At 47.7% G+C, this 24633-nt stretch overlaps 6 protein-coding genes across 6 annotated transcripts; 3 read left to right on the top strand and 3 right to left on the bottom strand.

Annotated features, from left to right (window-relative positions):
- Positions 1-2831: 2831 nt before the first annotated feature.
- On the bottom strand, positions 2832-3295 carry LOC136121546 (histone H3). The gene has a single exon (XM_065875445.1). It carries the CDS (start codon positions 3293-3295, stop codon positions 2885-2887), a length of 411 nt encoding a protein of 136 aa, XP_065731517.1. The 3' UTR covers positions 2832-2884.
- Positions 3296-4486: 1191 nt separating this feature from the next.
- Positions 4487-4879, bottom strand: LOC136133045 (histone H2A type 2-A). Its single transcript, XM_065890149.1, has one exon. It carries the CDS (start codon positions 4877-4879, stop codon positions 4487-4489), a length of 393 nt encoding a protein of 130 aa, XP_065746221.1.
- A 257-nt stretch (positions 4880-5136) lies between these two features.
- LOC136133052 (histone H2B type 2-E-like) lies at positions 5137-5766 on the top strand. Its single transcript, XM_065890161.1, has one exon. It carries the CDS (start codon positions 5231-5233, stop codon positions 5609-5611), a length of 381 nt encoding a protein of 126 aa, XP_065746233.1. The 5' UTR covers positions 5137-5230; the 3' UTR covers positions 5612-5766.
- A 6892-nt stretch (positions 5767-12658) lies between these two features.
- Positions 12659-13202, bottom strand: LOC136134439 (histone H2B type 2-E-like). The gene has a single exon (XM_065892006.1). The coding sequence runs from the start codon at positions 13151-13153 to the stop codon at positions 12773-12775; it is 381 nt and encodes a 126-aa protein (XP_065748078.1). The 5' UTR covers positions 13154-13202; the 3' UTR covers positions 12659-12772.
- A 302-nt stretch (positions 13203-13504) lies between these two features.
- Positions 13505-13897, top strand: H2AC18 (H2A clustered histone 18). Its single transcript, XM_065891993.1, has one exon. The coding sequence runs from the start codon at positions 13505-13507 to the stop codon at positions 13895-13897; it is 393 nt and encodes a 130-aa protein (XP_065748065.1).
- A 1189-nt stretch (positions 13898-15086) lies between these two features.
- LOC136121926 (histone H3) lies at positions 15087-15500 on the top strand. Its single transcript, XM_065875796.1, has one exon. It carries the CDS (start codon positions 15089-15091, stop codon positions 15497-15499), a length of 411 nt encoding a protein of 136 aa, XP_065731868.1. The 5' UTR covers positions 15087-15088; the 3' UTR covers position 15500.
- Positions 15501-24633: the final 9133 nt, after the last annotated feature.

Genomic DNA, 24633 nt, shown 5'->3' with positions numbered 1-24633 from the left:
TGTTTCCACTGCCTGTTGTTTCTTGGCCCCATGTGAGGGCAGGGGGCTGTCAGCTGAGTAGAGAACACTTCCATGGTTGAGGCCCAGAGCCCGGCTGTGTAGCAGCCCTGGAAGAGGGATCAATGATGCAGACAAGGCCCTGCCCTTAAGGGGCTCACCTTTGACAGGAAACCAGGAAAGACCAACCAAGGAGGGCCTCCCCTGTTCCACCAGCAAGAGACCAGTGCTCCTCCCTCTCTGCTTTCTTTCGTCATTATCCTTCCACACCCTGCAAGTGTTAAGTTTGGTGAGTGAGCAATCCACTGCTGTGGTAGGAGGACAGATGTGGGTAGAAAAATGAGGGGGTGAAGGCAGGATATAGACATTCCTGCTAAGCTAGGAACCCCTCACCTGCCTTAGCCATGACAGATGCCTAGGCTGACCCCAAATTTCAGAGCCACAGGGAGATCTTAGATATCTGCTTTTAAATCTGATGTAGTATCCGTTCAGGGAGTATGATCCTGGGGAGGAAGAGCCCTAACACGGAAATCTATGTGCTCAGGGGTCTGCTGAGCCACTAATGGCTCAGACATGCTGGAAAGTCAATCACCATCTGAGAACTTCAGGCTGCCTCTTTGAAAACAAACTTCAGTGGATGAGATGCTGGGTGTAAATGTGCCATCCCTGCACAGCCCTGAGTCACTGCTGCTTCTGCTTATATCTCACAGAGTACATATCCTGAGGATCCCATCTTGCAGTGTTGGTCTGAGCAGGGAATGAAACCCTGGGTCTGTATTAGTTTTCTAGGGCAGCCATAACAAAATACCACAGACTGGGAGGCTTTGTTAAACAACTAATTTTATTTTCTCACCGTTCAAGAGGTTAGAAGTCCAAGATCAAGATGTCGGCAGGTTGGATTTCTTCTGAGACCTGTCTCTTTGGCTTGCAGATGGCTGCCTTCTCATTGTGTCCTCACATGGATATCCTTCTGTGTTGTCTGTGTCCTGATTGCCTCTTCTTATAAGGACACGACTCATTTAGGGTCTATCTTAATGACCCCATTTTAAACTTAATTGCCTATTTAGAGGTCCTATCCCCAAATACAGTTACATTCTGAGGTACAAGGAATTAGGGTTTCAACATGAATTGTTGGGGGGCACAATTCAGCCCATAACAGGGCCTATTCTGAAAATCTCTGTGAGCCTGGGGCTGCAAATTGGGGACCCACTGTCAGGAGAAGCTGCAGTCCACATTGCTCTTTTTTTCCCCACACTCCTTGCAAAGGGCAAAAAAGTTTACAAAAGTATGTCTACTTCAGTTTCTATTCCCCTCTGAATTCTCACCCATCTCTGGTAATGCTTTTATCTATCAACTGTGCTGAGACAACAAAAACACAAATGCTGGCCTCTTCCAGGTGCAAACAAGCGATGATCAAGGTTAAAAAGAGATATCATCTGAGACCCACATAAGTAGCTCCTGAGTCTTGTGTAGTGTGGGCTCTACAAGATACTGTCCCACTCCCTCAGTTGAACAGGTTCATTCCTAAAAGACAGTAAGAGACCTTGGACTTCTGCTCTCATCTGGTGCAGGAATTGCCCCTCTGAGACCACGTAAAATCTCTGCCCTTACAGATCCTGGGACCAGCAAATGGGTGCAAGGGAGAGGAGCAGGGTCTGTTCTGCCTTCCATTGGTTCACTGCCTCCCACAGCTTGAACCCTGAGCTCCTTGACCTGGATAACTTCTCATATAACTACACAGAGCTCACGCCTATGCCTCTCGGGATGTCTTCCAGGAAGAATCAGTCTCCTGCTGTGGAGCCGAGAACAATACCGACAAGACCGAGTTCCCGGGGAGTGGCCTAGGTTATGGCGGCCCTTGAGCGGCCGTCTGTCCCTTTCCCCACAGCTGCTCCTTTGGGCTCAGGCCGGTCAAACCCACCCGACTGCCTGAACTGAATGCCAAGCCGCAGACACCAGATCCTATTTCGTCCTCTGGATTATTCCTGCACACAGCTACCGGTACTTGTCTGAGTGGGGTTGGCATTTGAAAGAAAAGGAGCAAGGCTGAGGAAAGTGAGAATGTCAAGGGCTTAAAATAACAGGAGAAATCTTTGAGGCCCGCGCGGGAGTTTTGAGAGAGGGTGGAGTAAGGGGATAAATGGCCTCCGCTAAATTCGCTGAGGAGTGATGCCCGGGCATTACCGACAACCAACACACAGGCAAGTTACAACAATCCCTCACTTTTCCCGGCAGAAACGGGGCGGGACCGACCGAGATAGCGATTTCCCGCCGGAGCCGGAGAGCCACGCGGGGCGAGGCCCTTTCCGGCGGGGGTGAGGAGGTCAGACCTGCGCGCGGCTCTCTGCTGCCTGAAGGCCAGCCCCCGCGCGCTCAAGCCCGCGAATCCTTGAGCGTCCTCTAGTGACTCCGCCAGGCCTAACACCCCCCCACCCCCACTCCAACCCCCCCCCCACTCCAACCCCCCCCCCACCCGGGACAGATTACAGTTCTGGGCCAACGTCGAGTACGAAGACGCCCTAGAAGAGCCCGACCCTACGGGAGGACCCGTGGCTGCCTCCAAGGAGCGAAACTGGGCGTCCTGGCCGCGCCCAAGAACGCAGCGGCAAGCTCGCCAGGCCAGAGAATCCGACTGACCAAACTCAAAAGATCTTCACACCCCGGAAGGCGGCCAGCAAGCAGGGGACTAGGCCGGATACCTAGGCTTTCTTTAGCCTATCTGTTGGAGCCCAACGCTGTGCCCACTCTAACAGCCTCTTCTCCCGGGGTACGCGAGGGTCCGCCGGGAGAGCACGGACAAGTGGCACAGCTTCTTCCAAGTGCAGTTGTGGGTGGCTCTGAAAAGAGCCTTTGGATATGATGGAACCTCGAGCCGAACACACACTTCTTAAGCCCGCTCCCCGCGGATGCGGCGGGCCAGCTGGATGTCTTTGGGCATGATGGTCACGCGCTTGGCGTGGATAGCACAAAGGTTCGTGTCTTCAAACAGCCCCACCAGGTAGGCCTCGCTCGCCTCCTGCAGCGCCATCACGGCCGAGCTCTGGAAGCGCAGGTCGGTCTTGAAGTCCTGCGCGATCTCGCGCACTAGCCGCTGGAAGGGCAGCTTGCGGATCAGCAGCTCGGTCGACTTCTGGTAGCGCCGGATCTCCCGCAGGGCCACGGTGCCCGGCCGGTAGCGGTGCGGCTTCTTGACGCCGCCGGTGGCCGGCGCGCTCTTGCGGGCCGCCTTGGTGGCCAGCTGCTTCCGCGGGGCCTTGCCACCGGTCGACTTGCGGGCAGTCTGCTTTGTACGGGCCATAGCGAACCGAGACACAAGCTCAGCAGCGCAGCGATACGCAAGGACAGGAACCGGGCTCCAGCCCGCCGCAGCGGTCTTTATAGGCACAGTCTCTTCCCGATTGGGCGGGACAATAATTGAAAGTCCCGCGCTGGCTGTCCATTGGTTGTGACGTCATCGGCCCCAGCGCCACTGATTGGCTTGGGCAGAATCCCCCCCCTACCCCCGTCCACCCGCCTCCCTTTCTACTTTCCAGTTTGCCAACAGTTTTCCCTGCCTTGTTTTTCCTTTCTTTCAGGGTGAGAGTTAGTTTTGAGCGCAACTGTGTCAGAATGTTCCTCCTCAGCCCTTCGCTCCCTTGGAACGCGCTACCCGCGAAACCCTCTTTCTACGCTTTCTAGCTCCCGAATTGAACCTCAACCTTCTGTTTGGCCCCGCCGCCCCCGGAACGCCTTGTTGCCTTCTCAGAGCCCCCTAGCTTAGTTGGCATGACGGATCGTTGGGGGGTTTTTTGTTTTGTTTTGTTTCCGCCTTTCGGTGCTTTTCGGATCGGAAAGTTATGTGCGGCCCCCTCCGGGCGCAAGATTCCGCCTCCGAAACCCGAAGTAGGGACCTGTATCTCCGCCGCGAAGGCGCCTTTTTTTTCCCCCCTTTGACACAGTCGACTCACTTAAGCCAAACCCCAGGTCCGCCACACTCCCGAAAACTGTCCGCTCCCCTAACCGACTGGGGTGAACGGGGCGTGTACGTGTGTGTGAGAGGTAACGTCCTCTTGGTACTAGACCTCAAGTGTTCAGCAGAGGCCTGGGGAACAACTATACTACAGAGTTGCTCACTAGGCATCCGACTCCGAGTTAAGGCATCGCGGGTCGCCTGACGGAGCACTTAAGAACTGAGTCGACCCTGGCGCCCAAGAGGCTTGCTACCTTCACCTGAGTTAACTAACCTCCCGGATTTACAACCCGTCGCCACCCACGCACGCACGCACAACACCAGTAGGGTACTCAAAGATTCCAGAGAATGGGCGAATGGCACTCCCTCCCCCTCTGTACCCCTGGGCCGCACGTCTACTACTGAGAAAGCTGAAATTGAGCAAGTTAGGTGTTGGAACAACTCTTCTTATTTGAAAACGTGGGTGGCTCTGAAAAGAGCCTTTGATTTCACAGGTGCCCCTTCAGGTAGAGGGCTTGGGAGGGCTTCCGGAGACCGGCCTCACTTGCCTTTCGCCTTGTGGTGGCTCTCCGTCTTCTTGGGGAGCAACACGGCCTGAATGTTCGGCAAAACGCCGCCCTGGGCGATGGTAACTTTGCCCAACAGCTTGTTCAGCTCCTCGTCATTACGAATGGCCAACTGCAGGTGACGAGGAATGATGCGCGTCTTCTTGTTGTCTCGGGCCGCGTTGCCCGCCAGCTCCAGGATTTCGGCGGTCAGGTACTCGAGGACTGCCGCCATGTACACCGGCGCACCGGCTCCCACCCGCTCGGCGTAGTTGCCTTTGCGCAGCAGGCGGTGCACTCGCCCCACCGGGAACTGCAGACCTGCGCGGGACGACCGCGACTTGGCCTTGGCACGAGTCTTGCCTCCTTGTTTGCCACGACCAGACATGATCAGCCACTAGCACTACAAAATACTCCCGCTTAACGGCTAACAAATTCGCTCTCAACAGCGGCGCTTCACCCTTTTATAGGCAGAACGGCGATTGTCTACGGAGCAATTTGATTGGCTAAAACACATCTTTGTCCTGATGACCAATAGGATTGCTCAACCAGAATCCGCTCATTTACATAACCTCGTCCCCCTCGCAAGAGAGCCGCTGAAAACTCGCGAATCGCAACGCGGCGTAATCCGAACCTTAATTTGCGTACAGCCTCTATAAGTACCGAGTCGTTTCCGGCAACCTCGGTGCAGCTGCTGTGTTTGCGTTCGTGGTGGTCTCTGCAGCTCGTGCTTGCCGTTATGCCTGAGCCGGCAAAATCCGCCCCGGCGTCCAAGAAGGGCTCGAAGAAAGCTGTCACCAAAGCCCAGAAGAAGGACGGCAGGAAGCGCAAGCGCAGCCGCAAGGAGAGCTATTCCATCTATGTGTACAAGGTACTGAAGCAAGTGCACCCGGACACCGGCATCTCGTCCAAGGCCATGGGCATCATGAACTCGTTCGTCAACGACATCTTCGAGCGCATCGCGGGCGAAGCGTCGCGCCTGGCGCATTACAACAAGCGCTCGACCATCACCTCCCGGGAGATCCAGACGGCCGTGCGCCTGCTGCTGCCCGGCGAGCTGGCCAAGCACGCCGTGTCCGAGGGCACCAAGGCGGTCACCAAGTACACCAGCTCCAAGTGAGTTCCTGCCGGGATGCGGCGCGCGCACGAGTCGCCGGGCCGCTTGACTTTACAAAGGCTCTTTTCAGAGCCACCCACCTACTCAGTGGAAGAAGCTGTCATGTTGTTTTACACGGGTTTTTTGTAGTCCTGCTTTGCTTCTTGGTTTCCTCACCTACTGAACGTTAATAGCATTCACAGTCTTTAAGTACGAACAGAGCCATTTCTTCCAGATAAGTGACGGGGTATTCTTACCTAGTTTGGGAGAACCTAATGGGGTATAGATGTGCTGCGTTTTGTCAGAACTTTTGAAACTGGCTGTTTCAATGATGTTGTTTTTTATGAACTTAGGTATGCAAGGTGAAGTTCGAATATCAAACGTGCGACCATCTGGTGTTCCCAAGTGGTAAAACAGTGGTTGTAATTAATTTTTTGTACTGTGTGCTCGGTGTTTATAAAAAAGGGATAACTCAACTTTCACTTGGTACTAACAAATTCCTTGCGTTTGTGTATCTTGCATTCACAAGCACCTGAGTACCCAGTTTATGTGTAGATTCCCCAATAGGGAAATTGGAGCTTGGTCTTGATACCTAGGAATTAACCATTCTTCTGGTAGGTTCTGTATGCCTCATCTTAGATCAAATCACATAAAACTTGCCTAATACTACTCGGTGATAGTGTTCTCCCCAGAGAATTACCTCTTAGAAAAGGTTGCCCAATTTAAAAGACATGTCCATACAATGGAAATAAGATATGCATAATTTCCAAAGCAGGAAAATATTTGAAATGTTCGAGGAGCTGGAAGCCCCAATATAGCTGGGAATGCAGAGGAGACTGGCTTCAGAGGTTAGTGTCGGTGCTTTGGGAACCCTTGGATTGCTTTCTGTAGGGACTTGAATAACAGGACCTCATTAACCTTAAATTAGATCCCTCTGGTTGCTACGGTGAATCAAAGATCCTAGACTGTCCATAGTAGAAGCAAGGGAACCAATTAGGAGGTCTATTACAGTGTTGCAGACAAGAGCAGTGACTCAATTAAAGTCTCTTTTCCAGACCAGCAGTATTAGAATTACCTGAGAATTTATTAAAGGTGGAATCTTCAGACCCTAATAATTTGTGTTAACGAGCCCTCTGGGTGATTCTGATGCATGCTAAAGTGTAAGAACCACTGGGTAGTCTAGACATGCGGGATTGGAGAACAGTGATAATAATGGAGATGGTGAGAAATGTTGCGATTAGGATTATATTTTGGAGGTAGTACTGTGGATAGGAGCAAAACCCCTAGGTTCTTAGCCTGAGCAACTGCATAAACAGTGGTGCTGTTGATTAGGATTGAATACTGGGAGGAGGGATAGGTTGGGGCATTGAAGGGAGATCCAGAATTCTGATTTAAGATTGAGAACCTTCAATATATGGAGTTGACATTCAACATTCAACTCGATAAATGGAGTTGGCAGTGTGAGAGATGCATCTAGGGCTCAGCGAAGATAACATGAACCTGCTTTTAAAAAAAGTGCACAACCTAAAAATTGAGAAGTATGTTTTATTCGGTGGACTTAGCTGAGGACTTAAGCCTGGGATACAGCCTCTCAGATCCAAGGGACTGTTCCAAAGAGGTAAGGGAGGAGCCAGGATATATAGGAGCTTTTGATGAAAAAAATAACCAAACATGTAGTCGAACATCAAAAGATTACTGGTAATCACAAAAACAGACATCTCAAGTTAATGATTTCAGTGCTTTCCTAGGTATGGGAAGATACAAGAGTTTGGGCTTATTGAAACCATTTCTTTGATATGCACCTTAACTATGTAGGGCCATTATCTTGTTTTTCTCCATCCTGAATCTCCTCAGGGTGCACCGTCAGGGGCGGCTGCAGTGGCTGAGGGCTTTTTGGCCACAACATCTTTTGCTTACTGAAATGGCAAGCGACATTCTTTGTCCACACTGTAAACACAGCACTGGGGATGAAGGCTATCACCTTATTCTTCTAGACTTTATTTCTCCTTATATGTTTCCTTAACGTATTCTTTGAGATTTGATTTCGTATGTGTTTATGTAGTATAACTTAGTAGTTGATAGCCCTATAATGTATGTTATTGACTATGTAGCATTTTTCTTATTCTGTTTTTCTGATTTTATGCTGATTTTCATTAAGGAGCTCACCTAATCCCTTATGTAGGTGGAGCTCAAACTTGACTACCCATAGGTACCTGGAGAACTTTTAGAAATACAGATGTCTGGGTGCCATCCCCAGAAATTCTGACTTAAGTGATTTGGGACACAGTCATCACTTGGAATTTTAAAAAAAGTTCCCCAGGTGACTCTAATGAGCAGTCAAGTTTGAGAACCATTGCCACCTGTGTTTCCCAGAAAACAGATCTTATCTACAGTTCTTAGCGTTGGCATGATTGGTTTAAATGTAGTCCTAACCACTTCCCACACTGATTAGCTCAGGAATCTAGACCAATCTAATCAGCACAAACATTTCAGAAATTGAACTACTGGGAATGTAGATTGCTCTTATCTTTTGGTAAAGAATCTTCTTTGCTTTCAAGAGGCTGCAGCAGAATGCAGTGTTAATGTGGGTGTGAAGGCAAGAATGATTGTAGGCCACAGGAGGGCAACTGCTGAGAGGAAGAATTGGAAAGCTGAGCCACTCATGGAGTTCAGCCAGCCTCAGAGCCTACTTGGACCTTGAAATATTTGAGAAATAATAATTTCCCAGAATAAAAGGAAAGATGATAGACCTTTTATCTTGGAAGATCTCAAAGAGGCCAAATAGGGTAGATAAGGAAAAATAGAGGTGCTCCAACTACACATTTGGACTAAATGTCCACGTTTTAAAATCAATATTTGACCAGGCCCAAAGATTAATATTGCCATTAAAATGAAGGTCAGTCTAGGATTTTTTAAAATCTGAAATTTTATTTAAAAATTAAATAATTCTATTATTAAAAATGTTAGCTTGCATTAGTTTCTTAGGGCTGCCATAACAAATTCCCACAAACTGAATGGCTTAAAACAACGGAAATTTATTCTGTCATCATTTCTGGAGGCTAGAAGTCTAAAGTCAATGTGTTGGCAGGCCCCTGTCCCTCTGAAGGCTCTTGGCCAGGATCCTTCCTTGTCTTTCAGCTTCTGGTAGCCCCAGGTATTATTTGGTTTACGACAAACCCTGACATTTGTCTCAGTTTTCTTCCTGTGCATTTCTACATTTTATTATAAGGACACCTGTCATACTGGATTAGAGCCCACCCTAATGACCTTATTTTAACTTGATTACATCTACAAAGACCCTATTTTCAAATAAGGCCACATTCTAAGGCACTGGGGAGTTAGACTTCAACATATCTTTTGAGGGGACACAATTCAACCTATAACAGTAGTCAACAGCTGGGGTAGGCTGAATAGGGCTCCTAAATATGTCCACATCTAAACCCTAGAATCTGTGAACATTACCTTAAATGTCAAAGGGGACTTTCCTGGTGTGATTTTGAGATAGGGAGATTATGCTGGATTATTTGGGTGGACCCAAATGTAATCACCAGTGTCCGCATGAGAGGCAAAAAAAAGCCAAGGGAGGAAAAAGGTGATGGAAGCAGAGAAATTTGAAGATAGTACGATGCTGGCTTTGAGAATGGAGGCAGGAACCATGAGCCAAGAAATGCTCCTCTAGAACCTGGAAAATGCATGGAAAAGGATTCTCCCCTAGAACCTTTGGAGAGAGCAGTTTTGAGACCTGCCTGGTGAAACTGATTTTTGTGCTTCTGATCTCCAGAACTTTAAGAGAATAAATTTGTTTTAAGCCACCAGTTTATAGTTATTTGTTACAACAGCCGTAGGAAATTAATGCCACACCTTTATAGCAGGGGTCCCCAACCCCCGGGCAGCGGACCGGTGGGGGTCCACGGCTTGTTGGGAACCGGGCCGCACTGCACGAGGTGAGCGGCAGGCAAGCGAGGGAACTTCAACTGCTGCTCCCATTGCTCGCGTTACTGCCTGAAACCGCCCCCCACGCCCGTCTGTGTAAAATTGTCTTCCACAAAACCGGTCCCTGGTGCCAAAAAGGTTGGGGACCGCTGCTTTAAAGGATAATTTTTTGACAATTGGAGAAATTTGAATATGGATTGCATATTGGTTAATATTACTGAATCAATATTAAATTTTTGGCGTGTAATAATGGTACTGTAGTTATATGGGAGAATGTCCTTATTTTTAAGAGAGACATGTAAATAAAGTATTTAGGGAAAAGAATGAAATTTTGCCATTTGCAGGAACATGGATGGACTTGGAGGGCATTATGCTAAGTGAAATAGATCAGAGAAAGATACTGTATAATATTTATATGTGGAATCTAAAAATTACAACAAACTAGTAAATATAACATAAAAGAAGCAGACTCACAGATACAGAGAACAAACTAGTGGTTACCAGTGGAGAGGAGCAATTTAGGGGTGGGGGAGTGGGAAGTACAAACTACTGGGTGTAAGATAGGCTCAAGGATGTATTGTACAACACGGCGAATATAGCCAACATTTTGTAATAACTGTAAATGGAAAGTAACCTTCAAAAATTATATAGGGCTTCCCTGGTGGCGCAGTGGTTGAGAGTCCGCCTGCCGATGCAGGGGACACAGGTTCGTGCCCCAGTCCAGGAAGATCCCACATGCTACGGAGCGGCTAGGCCCGTGAGTCATGGCCGCTGAGCCTGCGCATCCGGAGCCTGTGCTCCGCAAAGGGAGAGGCCACAACAGTGAGAGGCCCGCGTACCGCAAAAAAAAAAAAAAAATTATATAAAAACTTTAAAAAATGTTAAGTAAGGAAAAATGTCAATATGTTTACAACTGATTTTCAAATGGTTCAGAAAATGCAAATGCAGCAAATAGTAACAATTGGTAAAACTAGATGAAGATAATGCTGGTCATTGTACAGTTTCTTTCAACTTTTCTAAAGTTTTAAATTTTACAAAACAAAAAATTGAGAAAATTTTAAAAACTTGTAATCAGGTTTAAAAAACTAGTACAGAAAACTTTCATAGACGTTAATTATTCCATTTTATTTTTACAGTATAATGTTAACTGATAGAATTTCAACATATAAGATTTTTTTACTACATTATATTTAAAAGTCTTATGTATGTTTGAGAGTGAGCATCTATATATTAACTAGAACTCTTAATGATATCCTTTGTTCATATTTTGCTACACTTATTAGAGATAACAGTGATTTATGTGGTTGCAATAGCCAAGGGATGCCCAATTAACATTGATTTAGACATTTCATCATTCTGCCTTCTAAGGTTGGAGGTTGAAACTGAAGTTGGATAGGGGATTTTAGTGAAACACTGAGACCAAAGCTAGATATGGAAAAAACCATATCTAGACACGTTATAACGATTCTAAAAGCATCCAGAAAAAAAACGATACATCACCTATAAATGAGCAAGAATCGGGGTTTTAGAATCTACCCGTTTGTCCTTTCTCTACCTTGAACTCCAGTTCTCATATTTCATATTCCCAACTTGGGAATTTGGTATTTCCTATTTGATATTTCCACCTGGATAGCTACCAGTAGTCTCAAAATTTTGTCCAAGACATTACCCTAGGCTTTCCTCCTCCAAACCTACTTGCCTCTCGTATCAGTAAATTGCAGCTCTTTCCAAGTGCTCAGTCCAAGAACCTGCAGTTAATCCTTGATTCCTCTCTTTCTGTCATAACCTATTTACAATTCATCAGTTTCATTTAAAATATATCTTGACTACTTTTCATCATGTCCACGGCTACCACCCATCTCTCTCCTGAGCTATTACTGTAGCCCTTTTGATATTCTCCCTGCCTCTATTCTTGCTCATCTATAGTCTATTTTTCAACATAGCATCCTGGGTGAGCTTTAGCGTAAGTCGAATAATGTCATTACTCTTATCAAACTCTCCAAAGGCACTCTAACCTACTTAGAATTAAAGACAAAATCTTTGCAGTGGCCTAGAGGCCCTTCAATGGCATACATAATGACTCTCAACTACCTTTCTGATCACATCTCCCTGCAGATCTTTCCTTTGCTCACTGTGCTTTAGCCACAGTGGCCTTGCTTATTCCTTGAACTCCTCAAACTTGTGCCTGCCTCAGGGCCTTTGCACTTGCTGTTTTTGTTCTTAGAGTACTCTTCTCCAAGATATCCTATGGCTCACTTTCTTCATTCAGGCCTCTGTTCACATATTAACCGAAAGGAATAGCAAAGTGAGACACGACGTGTGTCTAGACTAAAAATTGTCTAGATGAAATGTGGATGAAAAATGTCACCTGCCATATCAGTAATCAAAGGATGTTGTGGCCATCAAGCCATCAGCCGCTGCAGCTACCCCAACTGTGCACCCTGAGGGGATTCGGGATGGAGAAAAACAGAATAATGGACCTAGACAGTTAAGGTGCATATCGAATGAATGATTTAAATCATCCCACTTTTTCACCTTCCCATAGAGAAGTGCTAAATTCATTAACTTGAGATCTTTTTTTTAATTTTCATTAATTAGAATTCTTTTGACGTTCAACTACCTGGTTTGTTTTTGCAAAACTGGTATATATTCTGGTTCCTTCCATACCGCCTTGGAATAGTCCCTCAGAGCTATCTGAAAGGCTGTCTCGGGCTTAGTCCTCAGCAAGTCACCGAATAAAATTTGATTCTTAACGCAGATTGTTTTTTTTTAGTCGACGTATAGATTTTCTATACGTGCTGGGGCGTGGTCTCAAAGTATTGCGTTTTTTTTTTTTAACGGTGTTACATTTGGTTTTCAGAGCTCAAGAAAAATGAATTTACAATCTAATTGCTGCAGAGCAACCACTGTTTAACTTTTTACCCCATCCTGAGTAGATTTACACTGATCATCACCCATCGCTAACCGTTTCACTGGAAAAGGCGTTACTTGCATGAGAATGAACAATTACTCTAGCTAGTTCTTGATCGATAGACAAAATCTGGTCCTACCTTGGGTTTTTCCCTTCATCCTAAGGAAAATAGCAAGCTTACACTACGAAAGGAGTAAGTGGTACAGAAAAGAACCATAACGGAAAACGAAAATAAATTGGATAACAGCTTCTTCCACTGAGAAGGTGGGTGGCTCTGAAAAGAGCCTTTGTAAAGTCAAGCGGCCCGGCGACTCGTGCGCGCGCCGCATCCCGGCAGGAACTCACTTGGAGCTGGTGTACTTGGTGACCGCCTTGGTGCCCTCGGACACGGCGTGCTTGGCCAGCTCGCCGGGCAGCAGCAGGCGCACGGCCGTCTGGATCTCCCGGGAGGTGATGGTCGAGCGCTTGTTGTAATGCGCCAGGCGCGACGCTTCGCCCGCGATGCGCTCGAAGATGTCGTTGACGAACGAGTTCATGATGCCCATGGCCTTGGACGAGATGCCGGTGTCCGGGTGCACTTGCTTCAGTACCTTGTACACATAGATGGAATAGCTCTCCTTGCGGCTGCGCTTGCGCTTCCTGCCGTCCTTCTTCTGGGCTTTGGTGACAGCTTTCTTCGAGCCCTTCTTGGACGCCGGGGCGGATTTTGCCGGCTCAGGCATAACGGCAAGCACGAGCTGCAGAGACCACCACGAACGCAAACACAGCAGCTGCACCGAGGTTGCCGGAAACGACTCGGTACTTATAGAGGCTGTACGCAAATTAAGGTTCGGATTACGCCGCGTTGCGATTCGCGAGTTTTCAGCGGCTCTCTTGCGAGGGGGACGAGGTTATGTAAATGAGCGGATTCTGGTTGAGCAATCCTATTGGTCATCAGGACAAAGATGTGTTTTAGCCAATCAAATTGCTCCGTAGACAATCGCCGTTCTGCCTATAAAAGGGTGAAGCGCCGCTGTTGAGAGCGAATTTGTTAGCCGTTAAGCGGGAGTATTTTGTAGTGCTAGTGGCTGATCATGTCTGGTCGTGGCAAACAAGGAGGCAAGACTCGTGCCAAGGCCAAGTCGCGGTCGTCCCGCGCAGGTCTGCAGTTCCCGGTGGGGCGAGTGCACCGCCTGCTGCGCAAAGGCAACTACGCCGAGCGGGTGGGAGCCGGTGCGCCGGTGTACATGGCGGCAGTCCTCGAGTACCTGACCGCCGAAATCCTGGAGCTGGCGGGCAACGCGGCCCGAGACAACAAGAAGACGCGCATCATTCCTCGTCACCTGCAGTTGGCCATTCGTAATGACGAGGAGCTGAACAAGCTGTTGGGCAAAGTTACCATCGCCCAGGGCGGCGTTTTGCCGAACATTCAGGCCGTGTTGCTCCCCAAGAAGACGGAGAGCCACCACAAGGCGAAAGGCAAGTGAGGCCGGTCTCCGGAAGCCCTCCCAAGCCCTCTACCTGAAGGGGCACCTGTGAAATCAAAGGCTCTTTTCAGAGCCACCCACGTTTTCAAATAAGAAGAGTTGTTCCAACACCTAACTTGCTCAATTTCAGCTTTCTCAGTAGTAGACGTGCGGCCCAGGGGTACAGAGGGGGAGGGAGTGCCATTCGCCCATTCTCTGGAATCTTTGAGTACCCTACTGGTGTTGTGCGTGCGTGCGTGGGTGGCGACGGGTTGTAAATCCGGGAGGTTAGTTAACTCAGGTGAAGGTAGCAAGCCTCTTGGGCGCCAGGGTCGACTCAGTTCTTAAGTGCTCCGTCAGGCGACCCGCGATGCCTTAACTCGGAGTCGGATGCCTAGTGAGCAACTCTGTAGTATAGTTGTTCCCCAGGCCTCTGCTGAACACTTGAGGTCTAGTACCAAGAGGACGTTACCTCTCACACACACGTACACGCCCCGTTCACCCCAGTCGGTTAGGGGAGCGGACAGTTTTCGGGAGTGTGGCGGACCTGGGGTTTGGCTTAAGTGAGTCGACTGTGTCAAAGGGGGGAAAAAAAAGGCGCCTTCGCGGCGGAGATACAGGTCCCTACTTCGGGTTTCGGAGGCGGAATCTTGCGCCCGGAGGGGGCCGCACATAACTTTCCGATCCGAAAAGCACCGAAAGGCGGAAACAAAACAAAACAAAAAACCCCCCAACGATCCGTCATGCCAACTAAGCTAGGGGGCTCTGAGAAGGCAACAAGGCGTTCCGGGGGCGGCGGGGCCAAACAGAAGGTTGAGGTTCAATTCGGGAGCTAGAAAGCGTAGAAAGAGGGTTTCGCGGGTAGCGCGTTCCAAGGGAGCGAAGGGCTGAGGAGGAACATTCTGACACAGTTGCGCTCAAAACTAACTCTCACCCTGAAAGAAAGGAAAAACAAGGCAGGGAAAACTGTTGGCAAACTGGAAAGTAGAAAGGGAGGCGGGTGGACGGGGGTAGGGGGGGGATTCTGCCCAAGCCAATCAGTGGCGCTGGGGCCGATGACGTCACAACCAATGGACAGCCAGCGCGGGACTTTCAATTATTGTCCCGCCCAATCGGGAAGAGACTGTGCCTATAAAGACCGCTGCGGCGGGCTGGAGCCCGGTTCCTGTCCTTGCGTATCGCTGCGCTGCTGAGCTTGTGTCTCGGTTCGCTATGGCCCGTACAAAGCAGACCGCCCGCAAGTCGACCGGTGGCAAGGCCCCGCGGAAGCAGCTGGCCACCAAGGCGGCCCGCAAGAGCGCGCCGGCCACCGGCGGCGTCAAGAAGCCGCACCGCTACCGGCCGGGCACCGTGGCCCTGCGGGAGATCCGGCGCTACCAGAAGTCGACCGAGCTGCTGATCCGCAAGCTGCCCTTCCAGCGGCTAGTGCGCGAGATCGCGCAGGACTTCAAGACCGACCTGCGCTTCCAGAGCTCGGCCGTGATGGCGCTGCAGGAGGCGAGCGAGGCCTACCTGGTGGGGCTGTTTGAAGACACGAACCTTTGTGCTATCCACGCCAAGCGCGTGACCATCATGCCCAAAGACATCCAGCTGGCCCGCCGCATCCGCGGGGAGCGGGCTTAAGAAGTGTGTGTTCGGCTCGAGGTTCCATCATATCCAAAGGCTCTTTTCAGAGCCACCCACAACTGCACTTGGAAGAAGCTGTGCCACTTGTCCGTGCTCTCCCGGCGGACCCTCGCGTACCCCGGGAGAAGAGGCTGTTAGAGTGGGCACAGCGTTGGGCTCCAACAGATAGGCTAAAGAAAGCCTAGGTATCCGGCCTAGTCCCCTGCTTGCTGGCCGCCTTCCGGGGTGTGAAGATCTTTTGAGTTTGGTCAGTCGGATTCTCTGGCCTGGCGAGCTTGCCGCTGCGTTCTTGGGCGCGGCCAGGACGCCCAGTTTCGCTCCTTGGAGGCAGCCACGGGTCCTCCCGTAGGGTCGGGCTCTTCTAGGGCGTCTTCGTACTCGACGTTGGCCCAGAACTGTAATCTGTCCCGGGTGGGGGGGGGGTTGGAGTGGGGGTGGGGGGGTGTTAGGCCTGGCGGAGTCACTAGAGGACGCTCAAGGATTCGCGGGCTTGAGCGCGCGGGGGCTGGCCTTCAGGCAGCAGAGAGCCGCGCGCAGGTCTGACCTCCTCACCCCCGCCGGAAAGGGCCCCGCCCCGCGTGGCTCCCCGGCACCGGAGGGAAATCGCCATCTCGGTCGGTCACGCCCCGTTTCTGCTGGGGAAAGTGTGGTATTTCTGGGGTTCAAGTGTCGGTAATTTGGGGCCTCACTCCCACCCTCTGCTTCTAATCAAAACCCGGGGGTTGGATGGAAGCGTGTTTGTACAGGTCCTAAGCCCACTTTCGTGAGCTGGGCGTTAAACATATTGCTCCTTTTCTGCCGAGTTCACAGTGAGACTCACTCTACTTTGCGAAGTAATCTCTAAAAGCTTCAACCTGTGTTTGGATTCTCTTCCCAGACTTGGTAGTGTCTCTACATGTTTTATTCAGACATGTGGGGAGTCGGTCCCCAGGTTTTGGATTACTCAGCAAAAGAACAGAAGTGGGGCTCAGAGTTCAAGTTTGGGGAAGAGATCAAACAGGCAGAACATGGTCCTCCTTTGGAGAGAGGAAGTTACCCACTGTTAGGAAATAGTGAGAATGGAGGCCTTAGAGATGATTCTTGTACCATTTGGGAGGTGGAAGTGCAAGGCCTCTAGTGGGCAGTGGCGTGGGGCAAGGTCTTGTAGAGCCCATCTCCACAGAGCTCAGATACAAAGGCTGTACAGGTCTTAGGTGACACCTCTTAACCTTCTCAGTCACTTATCTGAACTTGGAAAAGGCCAAGACTTATGTTTTCTGCTTTGTCTTAGCACAGTGCCAGGTTAAAAGCATTCATTATAGAGATCAGTGAGAATTCACAGAAGGGAGAGGGAAAAGGAAGGATATTTACTTTTTGTTTGTTTGTTTTTTAAGCTTTAGTTATGTCTTTTGAGATGTGTCAGAAAAGGGGGGAGCAGTGTAGGGACTGCGGCCCCTCCTGCTACAGGTTGCAGTGTGTTTCTGCTCCAGGGTCACAACAATTTCCAGAGCATGCCTCTGGGTCTCTGCCTAGACCCTTATTATCTGCTTAGGCCCCCAATGCAGGGTGGATCCAGGGCCTGGATCTGTACTCTGAGTTAAGAAGTAGTGAATTCAAGGGGTGTGTGGGGCACCAACTTTGCACCCGTCATCTCATCCATCCTCATGGTAAAACTTTCAGGGACATACAGACATAGGGCTCTCTGAGGTACAGCTTGAGGTTCTCTGGTGAGTGACTTGTATAGCATCTCAGGTTCAGGAGCAGCTGAGCAGACCCCGGAAAACTGCAATTTCGTGTCAAGTGTCGGTGCTCCACATCCTCTGCCTGCCTCTGAGATCACATTGCTTTATTTTACCAGTCTGGGCACCCTTAACATCCAGGAAGTCCTTCTGTATGAATCTCAAGGGAAGTTTAGTGGCATTTCTTTTTTTTTTTTCAGTATGCGGGCCTCTCACTGTTGTGGCCTCTCCCGTTGCAGAGCACAGGCTCCGGACGCGCAGCCTCAGTGGCCATGGCTCACGGGTCCAGCCGCTCCGCGGCATGTGTGATCTTCCCGGACCAGGGCACGAACCTGTGTCCCCTGCATCGGCAGGCGGACTCTCAACCACTGCGCCACCAGCCCTGGCATTTTTGACATCCAGTCAGGAATAGCATAAAATTTTGTGTTCCTGTCACTGTAGAGGCCTACCCTCACAGCAATCTTTCAAATCTATTTGTTTGGGAGACCAGCATAAAAGAAGTTCATCAATGCAAGAGAACAATTTAAAATGTAAGTTTTAACATTTAATCATTTCTGTACTTAAATCATTCTCTACTCTCAGATTGAGAGTTAAAGGAAAATTAAGGGCAAGGTAAATAAATGCTTTTCCTTTAGTGATTAGGTTCTATGTGGTTAGATTGGTTTCAGGGAAAGTCTGCCCCAAACCTGGGATTTTTAGGAATAGAAAAACAGTATTTGTTCAGGTCTAATTCTGCCTTAGTGAGGGTAGTGGGGGACAGGTGCATGGGTGTGTGCAGAGAGAAACTACATGCCCTGTTGATTCTACCTTTGCTTCCTTGGAAGAGGACTTGGCCTTCGGGTTCACACCATCTCCTGATCATCCTTCTCCTTCTCCAGGTCCTCATCTCAGCCTTCTCATGTTCTCTTTCTCTTCCAGGCCGCATCAATATTTCTGGTTGTTTCACCCATGCTGACCTTGGCTGTTTTTTTTTTTTCTTCTCTCCTTGGAACTAAAGTGAGATCACGGCTTCCCTACTTTCCATATCTCTGCTTTCTGTCAAGTGCTCCCAAATTGGTATCTTCTGAGACCCCTGTCCTGAGCTCTACACCAATATTTCTAACTGCCTGATGGCCAGGTCCTTCTGGATAGATAATAGGCACTTCAAACTCAGCTTCTTTCCAAAACTGCATCATCTTGCTTCCCAAAGCGATTTTTTCCCTCCTATATTCCCCATCTTAACTGAAAGGCACCTTCACTCCCTCTCCCCCATCTGTACAGGTCAGCAGTTCCTTTTTTTTCTCATTCGTCCAAACTTCATGGGTCAGCCAGTATTATCAAATTCTCTACCTGACTTTCAAGTCTATTACCCTCTCTCCATCCATCTATGGTCCCTGTCTTAACTGACAGCCTCACCAGCTCTGTTCTAGAGGATTAAATATTCAGACTTGACTCTGCTTTGCTACTAAGCATACACTCTGTGTGAGAGCTGTCTTTTTTAAAATGCATTTTTTTTGAGCCTGTCACTTTCATTCTTAAAAATTTTCTGCCTCCCTCTCTATTCCCTTCAGAATAAAGTTCACCTTCCTTTGCATGGCAGTCAGAGCAGTACAGGTTAATAACTGGTAGGGACTCTGGAGTTAGACAAACCTGAGTTTGAATCCTGGTCTCGCCCATATAACAGGTATCTGACTTCAGCAAGTAAATCTCTGTAGGCCTCATTTTCCCATTTGTAAAATGGGGACAACAGTATCTTGCTAATAATGTTGTTGGAAATATTAAAAGTGACAGTTCCTATAAAGTAGCTAGCACAGTGTCTGATCCAGAATAAGTATTCAATTACTTTTAGTTACTCTATTAATAGTTATTAAATTTAAAAATCTCAATAAAAATTATTTTAATACACATCTAGTTCCTGGTATTTCCCAGAGCCTCCCCAGATTTCAGGTGCACTGCCAACTGAACAGAAGGTTCTAGCCCCTCAGAACAACTGCAATCCCCAAGTATACAATGTCTTCACACACTCCATTTCTTCTCTCCAGAATGTCCTCCCCTTTTTAGGTAACCCTGAGAATCCCTGCTCATCCTTTCTTCCCTTTCTCCTCTTTGCTTTTATCTCTTTAGGCCCTCCTCCTTGCTTCTCCCTCATCCTATCCTAACACCCCTTCCTATTCCCTACTCTTGGCATTAGGCTGGCATCATTCCTCAGGGTGAGGACTGGTCCTTGTTCATCTCTGTGGCACCAGCACCCAAGCAGTGCCTGGAACACCATAGGTGGTCAAGAAATGCTTGATGAGGGACCAATTCTCCTGGTCTTCAACTCTTTGTCTTATATGAGGGAGCTGAGCAGAAGATGCTCCCAGTTCTTGGAGTACTTGAAGTTACAGATCAAGAGCTGGCCTGGACTGGATATCTGGGAAGAGCTTCCAAAGTCCTTGGGGGGGTCCCAGAACATGGGAGCAGGAAACTGTCTGTGGGCAGGGTACCTGGAAAGCCCAGGTACCCCTTGCCTATGAATGGCCACAGTCCCAGACAGCCTGCTCCTGGTGACAGGAACTGAGAGAAGAGTTCACTGAGCTACATTCCCGCCAGTGCCCCCAGTCTGTTCCTGAATGCAGAGCATCTGGGGAGGAGAGTCTGTTTCTATACCCACAAAGACATCAGATTCAGCCCTCCTGACAGGATTTTTGGGGATATGGTATGGGATTGGGATGTGGTCAGGAGCAGAGAGTGAAGTATGTATAAAGAGCAGTAAGAAGGGGAGGAAGGATAGTAGAGGAGAGAAAGCGGTTGGGAAGCAGAAGTCTAGGGTCCTCACTGCAATGAACTGGGGCTGATACCTGAGACCCCTTACAGCGTAGGGCCAGGGCTCCTGACCCTTAACCAGGAAAAGGCTGCAAAGAGAAAAGACTGCGATCTCCATTTCCTCATATGTAAAGCAGGATCCAATTGCACCCACTTCAGGATTGCTGTGAGGATGAAAAGAGATAATACAGCCCATACAAAGTGCTTAGAACAGAACCTTACATATGGTCATAAATCAATATTAGTAGCATCATTAATATCAGTGATGTAAATATTAGTGACATTAACGTGAATTGATGTAAGTCACAGTTATAATCATGTCATAGAAAAAAGAATGACAGGCACACACACATACAAATTGGTGAATACTTTTCAACACACAGCCAGCTTCTAGACTGTGCGCCTCAGGAAGTAAGAATACCCAGGTCCCTAGATGGCTTATGGCTCATCTTTCACTCTCATTCAATTTCACAGTATCCCAGGATGGGAAGAAGGGCGTTTAAAATTTCTGTTGAATAGCTGAAGAAACTAAAGCTGCTGAGGGAGAGACACCTGGGAACGTGGGTCATACAGCTGGAAGACAGCAGATGTGGAACTTGAGCCTGGGTGTGTTTTCTTTTTGTATTAGATTCATTGTGTCAGAAGAAAAACACACACAATAATTACATGTAGAGATACACTATCACTATATATGTATAGTAGCTCTGATTTCTGCTGACTCCAAACTATAGAAAGATATAATTTTATATTACTACCTGCTGCACATTCACACATATCTAAAAAATTGAAACAAGTTATACAAAAGGATATTTTTTTGGTTTGGGATGCACCTTGATATTTTCAACCCTATTCTATTTCATTAATAAAAGATACTGGTTCCCATTCTCTAAATTGATTTTATCACCTGCTCATGGGTTACAACCTGCAACTGAAAACCACTGCAATAGAGAAAATTACAAAGAATAAAGTAAAATCATCACTCAAATTAAAAAATTCTTACTGTTTTGTTCAACAAGAAGCCTGGCTGGGACTTCCCTGGTGGCCCAGTGGGTAAAACTCCATGCTCCCAATGCAAGGGGTCTGGGTTAGATTCCTGGTTGGGGAAATAGATCCCACATGCATGCTGCAACTAAGAGTCCCCATGCTGCAACTAAAAAGGTCCTGAATGCCACAACTAAGACTCGGTGCGGCCTAAATAAATAAATAAATAAACAAGAAGCCTGGCAACTGTTTATAGCTGGAGGCATTTATATGAGTTTGCAGAAATGGGAACCAGGTCCTTAGGCTCTGTGAGAAGACATGCACTATAATGAAGGCGAGCCGTGGTAGGCAGTGGAGAAAGGTGCAGGTGAATTATCTGGAAGGTCAGACGGAAAGGTCAGTTTTAACCGAGGGATCCACGGAGCTCTTCTTGTAGGACAACTTGAGGTGGGGTTCAAGAGAAAGACAAGGAGAATTGTGAGTGGTGGCTGGTCCACAAGGTCCAAGGCCAGAAATGGGAAATGACTTTTCAGGGGTGGGATTTTGAGGCCGGCTTATTGGGGGTCTTGAATGCCAAACTGGGGAGGGGGTAAATTTTACTCTGTAAACAGTGTAGGGGGAGGGATTATAGAAGAGGAAACAACAAAATTAACATACGTATGTAGAGATGCTCATAAATACTAGTAATCAGAGAAAGGCAAATTAAAGCAATAATGAGATAATCACTTTATACTCGATACTCTGGCCAGTCATGGAAAGTTGAATAATGCTAAGGGTTGGCCAGGACAGAGGGCTTAGGTGGTTGGTGCTCAGCTGGTGGGGTGTGACCTGGGGCAGCAATTCTGGAGAGCAGCCTGGTACTTCTTAGGCCAATTAAGGTTACACATCATGGGAACCAGCAGCTCTGTTTGTAGGTATTCATCCAGAAGAAATTCTCACACAGGTCTATCAGAGACCATGACAAGAATGGTGGAACATCAGAAACAATGTGGGCATTCATCACTGGAAGAGTTGATAGAGAAAATGTGGTAGACACACTCCATGGAACGCTCTGCAGCAGTAAGAGACAGTGGATTATATGGACACATAACAATAAGGACAGATCTTAAAAACATAGTTCTGAGAGAAATAAGGAAATGAGATCTAATAGAATATTATTTATGAAAATTTAAAAAATTAATAGATTTTGCAATCACACATAGAAATTAAAAGATACTTTAAACATAGTAGAATGGTTTTCTGTGGGGGGGTGATGGGGAAAAGATAGGGAAATTGGGACAAGAGAGTAAGAAAAGTGGGGAACGCCCAAACGGGGCAATGCCTTAAGCAGGTGGGTAACGTAATCAGGGCTGTGTACACTAAGGGTTAATCCGTAGTGGGGGTGCAAAAGGAGTCAGAAGTGAGCAGCAGCCAAGTCCCAGACCTCAGGGGTGTAGCAGATGAGAGGTGCTGAGCATGAGGAGAACAAGGCAAGCAGCCACAGCAATGGACTGGAGGGAAAGTTTTGATGTTATTGCAGGTAGAAGATCGCCTGAACCTGGATGGGGATAGAAGGAGGTGGTTATGGCAAAAAGTAATCAAAGGTGTCTCGAGACCTTCCTGCCTGAGCGACTGGGAGGATGAGGCCACCATCACAGGAATAGGCAGGCTGGGATGGGTAGCTGCTGAAGCATTCAGGCCACACTGGGTCAGAGCTGGCACCAGGCAGAAGCAAGTGGCCATGTCCTTCCGGCAGCTGGGATTGTGGATCGGGAGGCGGAGCTAGAGACCAGCTGGATTTTCCTATCTGCCCAGAGGAGCTAGAGGAACCAGTGGGAGTGCCTGGGAAGAGCTTATAGGGAGATCAAAGAAGGGGCCTCTCAGGAATCTATACCACTTAGGGATCTGGTGGGGAAGGGAAGATGAGTAGAGTTTTGTCCTAAAAGCAGAGGAAAAATATCATGAGGACATTGGATCAGATGATTTCTTGGGTCTTTTCCAGAATCAATATTATATGGTTCTATTAAATGTAGCAAATGTATTAAAGATCCTCAGATTATTTGGGGTTTTCAAATTTTAGGCAAATATTTTAGTAAGATTCAGGAGCATCGTAATGTATCAGAGAATGCCAAGTTATTTAAACGGCATGAACATCAGTTTCTTGCTTTGAAAATGGGGATAGCTACCTTTTGGGGTTGTTCTGAAGGTTTGTAAACTATGCAAACAATATAAATGGTACATACTAGGTATTCAATAAATGGGAGCTATTACTCATTATTCTCTTGTTTAAAAGTTAATTCAGGGACTTCCCTGGTGGCACAGTGGTTTGAGAATCCACCTGCCAATGCAGGGGACACGGGTTCGAGCCCTGGTCCGGGAAGATCCCACATGCCGCGGAGCAACTAAGCCCGTGCGCCACAGCTACTGAGCCTGCGCTCTAGAGCCTGCGAGCCACATCCACTGAACCCTCGTGCCACAACTACTGAAGACCATGCCCAGAGCCCATGCTCCGCAAAGAGAGAAGCCACCGCAATGAGAAGCACGTCCACTGCAACGAAGAGTAGCCCCCGCTTGCCGCAACCAGAGGAAGCCCGCGCGCAGCAACGAAGACCCAACGCAGACATAAATTAATTAATTAAAAGTAACTAAATTAAAAAAAATAAAAATTAATTCAAATCAAAGAGTGGTACCTAAATTCAACGCCAATGGCCACTTCATGGTTAGAGAAACCAGAGGTTACTGTGCCTCCTTCCATCTCCATCTATTTTTCTCCTTCAATCCTGCTGCCACTATTCTTGTCCAGGGCCCTGTAAGGCTTGCAACAGCCTCCTAACTCATTTCAATTTCTAATTCTCTGTCCCCTTCAGTCCACCTTGCACACCTCAGCCAGACTAACCTTCCCAAAATATCACTCTCAACTTGCTCAAGAATCAACAGAGATCTCCAGGCTCTATTCTACTGTGTCTAATCTCCTCTGACTGATTTCAAGGTTCTCCAAGATTCATCTCTTTAGGGTGTGGTGAGCCCAGCTGAGAAGCAGACCTATCATCAGGCCTCATTAACAAAAAAACCCAAAAGACTGGTATGGAAAATCACCCAGAGGATTGCCTGCTGAAAAATAGACATATGTGTAGTGAATTCTTTTCCTTTTCAATTTATAAAATTGAATTCTTTTTAGCGAATTCTTTTCCTTTTCAATTCATAAAACTCTATTTTTTAAGATTTAACTAATATTTATTGTCTGCCATGTGCCAGGCACTATGCTAGCCATTTTGAGATGGTTTATCCCCCTTCCTATATTTTGAAAACATTGAGTGTTTTTTATAATAAAGACTTACAAAGGAAAAACAAAGTGGCTCATAATCCTACTCTCTAGATTACTTCTGTTGACACACACACACACACACACACACACACACTAAAAGTGATACTTTCCTTGAGAGAGAATCCAACAGTACAGAAAGGAATAAAATGAAAAGTAAAATCCTCCTCTTCCCAGTCTCCTACTTTATTTCCTCTTCATAATGGTAATAACTGTTAGAGATTTCTAATATGTACTTCCAGAAAAATGTTCTATTTATTTACCAATAGAGTTCTATTTATTTACCAATATTCCTTTAAGACAATTTACACAGAAGACACACTATCCTGCCCTTTGTTTTCTTTTTC

Source organism: Phocoena phocoena, chromosome 1 (assembly GCF_963924675.1).
Source record: "Phocoena phocoena chromosome 1, mPhoPho1.1, whole genome shotgun sequence".
In the NCBI taxonomy this organism is placed as follows: Eukaryota; Metazoa; Chordata; class Mammalia; order Artiodactyla; family Phocoenidae; genus Phocoena; species Phocoena phocoena.
The sequence above is the reverse complement of the archived record's forward strand: the minus strand, read 5'-3'. Positions and strand labels throughout refer to the sequence as shown.

Coding starts and splice junctions, on each gene's coding strand:
- LOC136121546 (XM_065875445.1), bottom strand. CDS start 3,295: ATGGCCCGTACAAAGCAGACTGCCCGCAAGTCGACCGGTGGCAAGGCC.
- LOC136133045 (XM_065890149.1), bottom strand. CDS start 4,879: ATGTCTGGTCGTGGCAAACAAGGAGGCAAGACTCGTGCCAAGGCCAAG.
- LOC136133052 (XM_065890161.1), top strand. CDS start 5,231: ATGCCTGAGCCGGCAAAATCCGCCCCGGCGTCCAAGAAGGGCTCGAAG.
- LOC136134439 (XM_065892006.1), bottom strand. CDS start 13,153: ATGCCTGAGCCGGCAAAATCCGCCCCGGCGTCCAAGAAGGGCTCGAAG.
- H2AC18 (XM_065891993.1), top strand. CDS start 13,505: ATGTCTGGTCGTGGCAAACAAGGAGGCAAGACTCGTGCCAAGGCCAAG.
- LOC136121926 (XM_065875796.1), top strand. CDS start 15,089: ATGGCCCGTACAAAGCAGACCGCCCGCAAGTCGACCGGTGGCAAGGCC.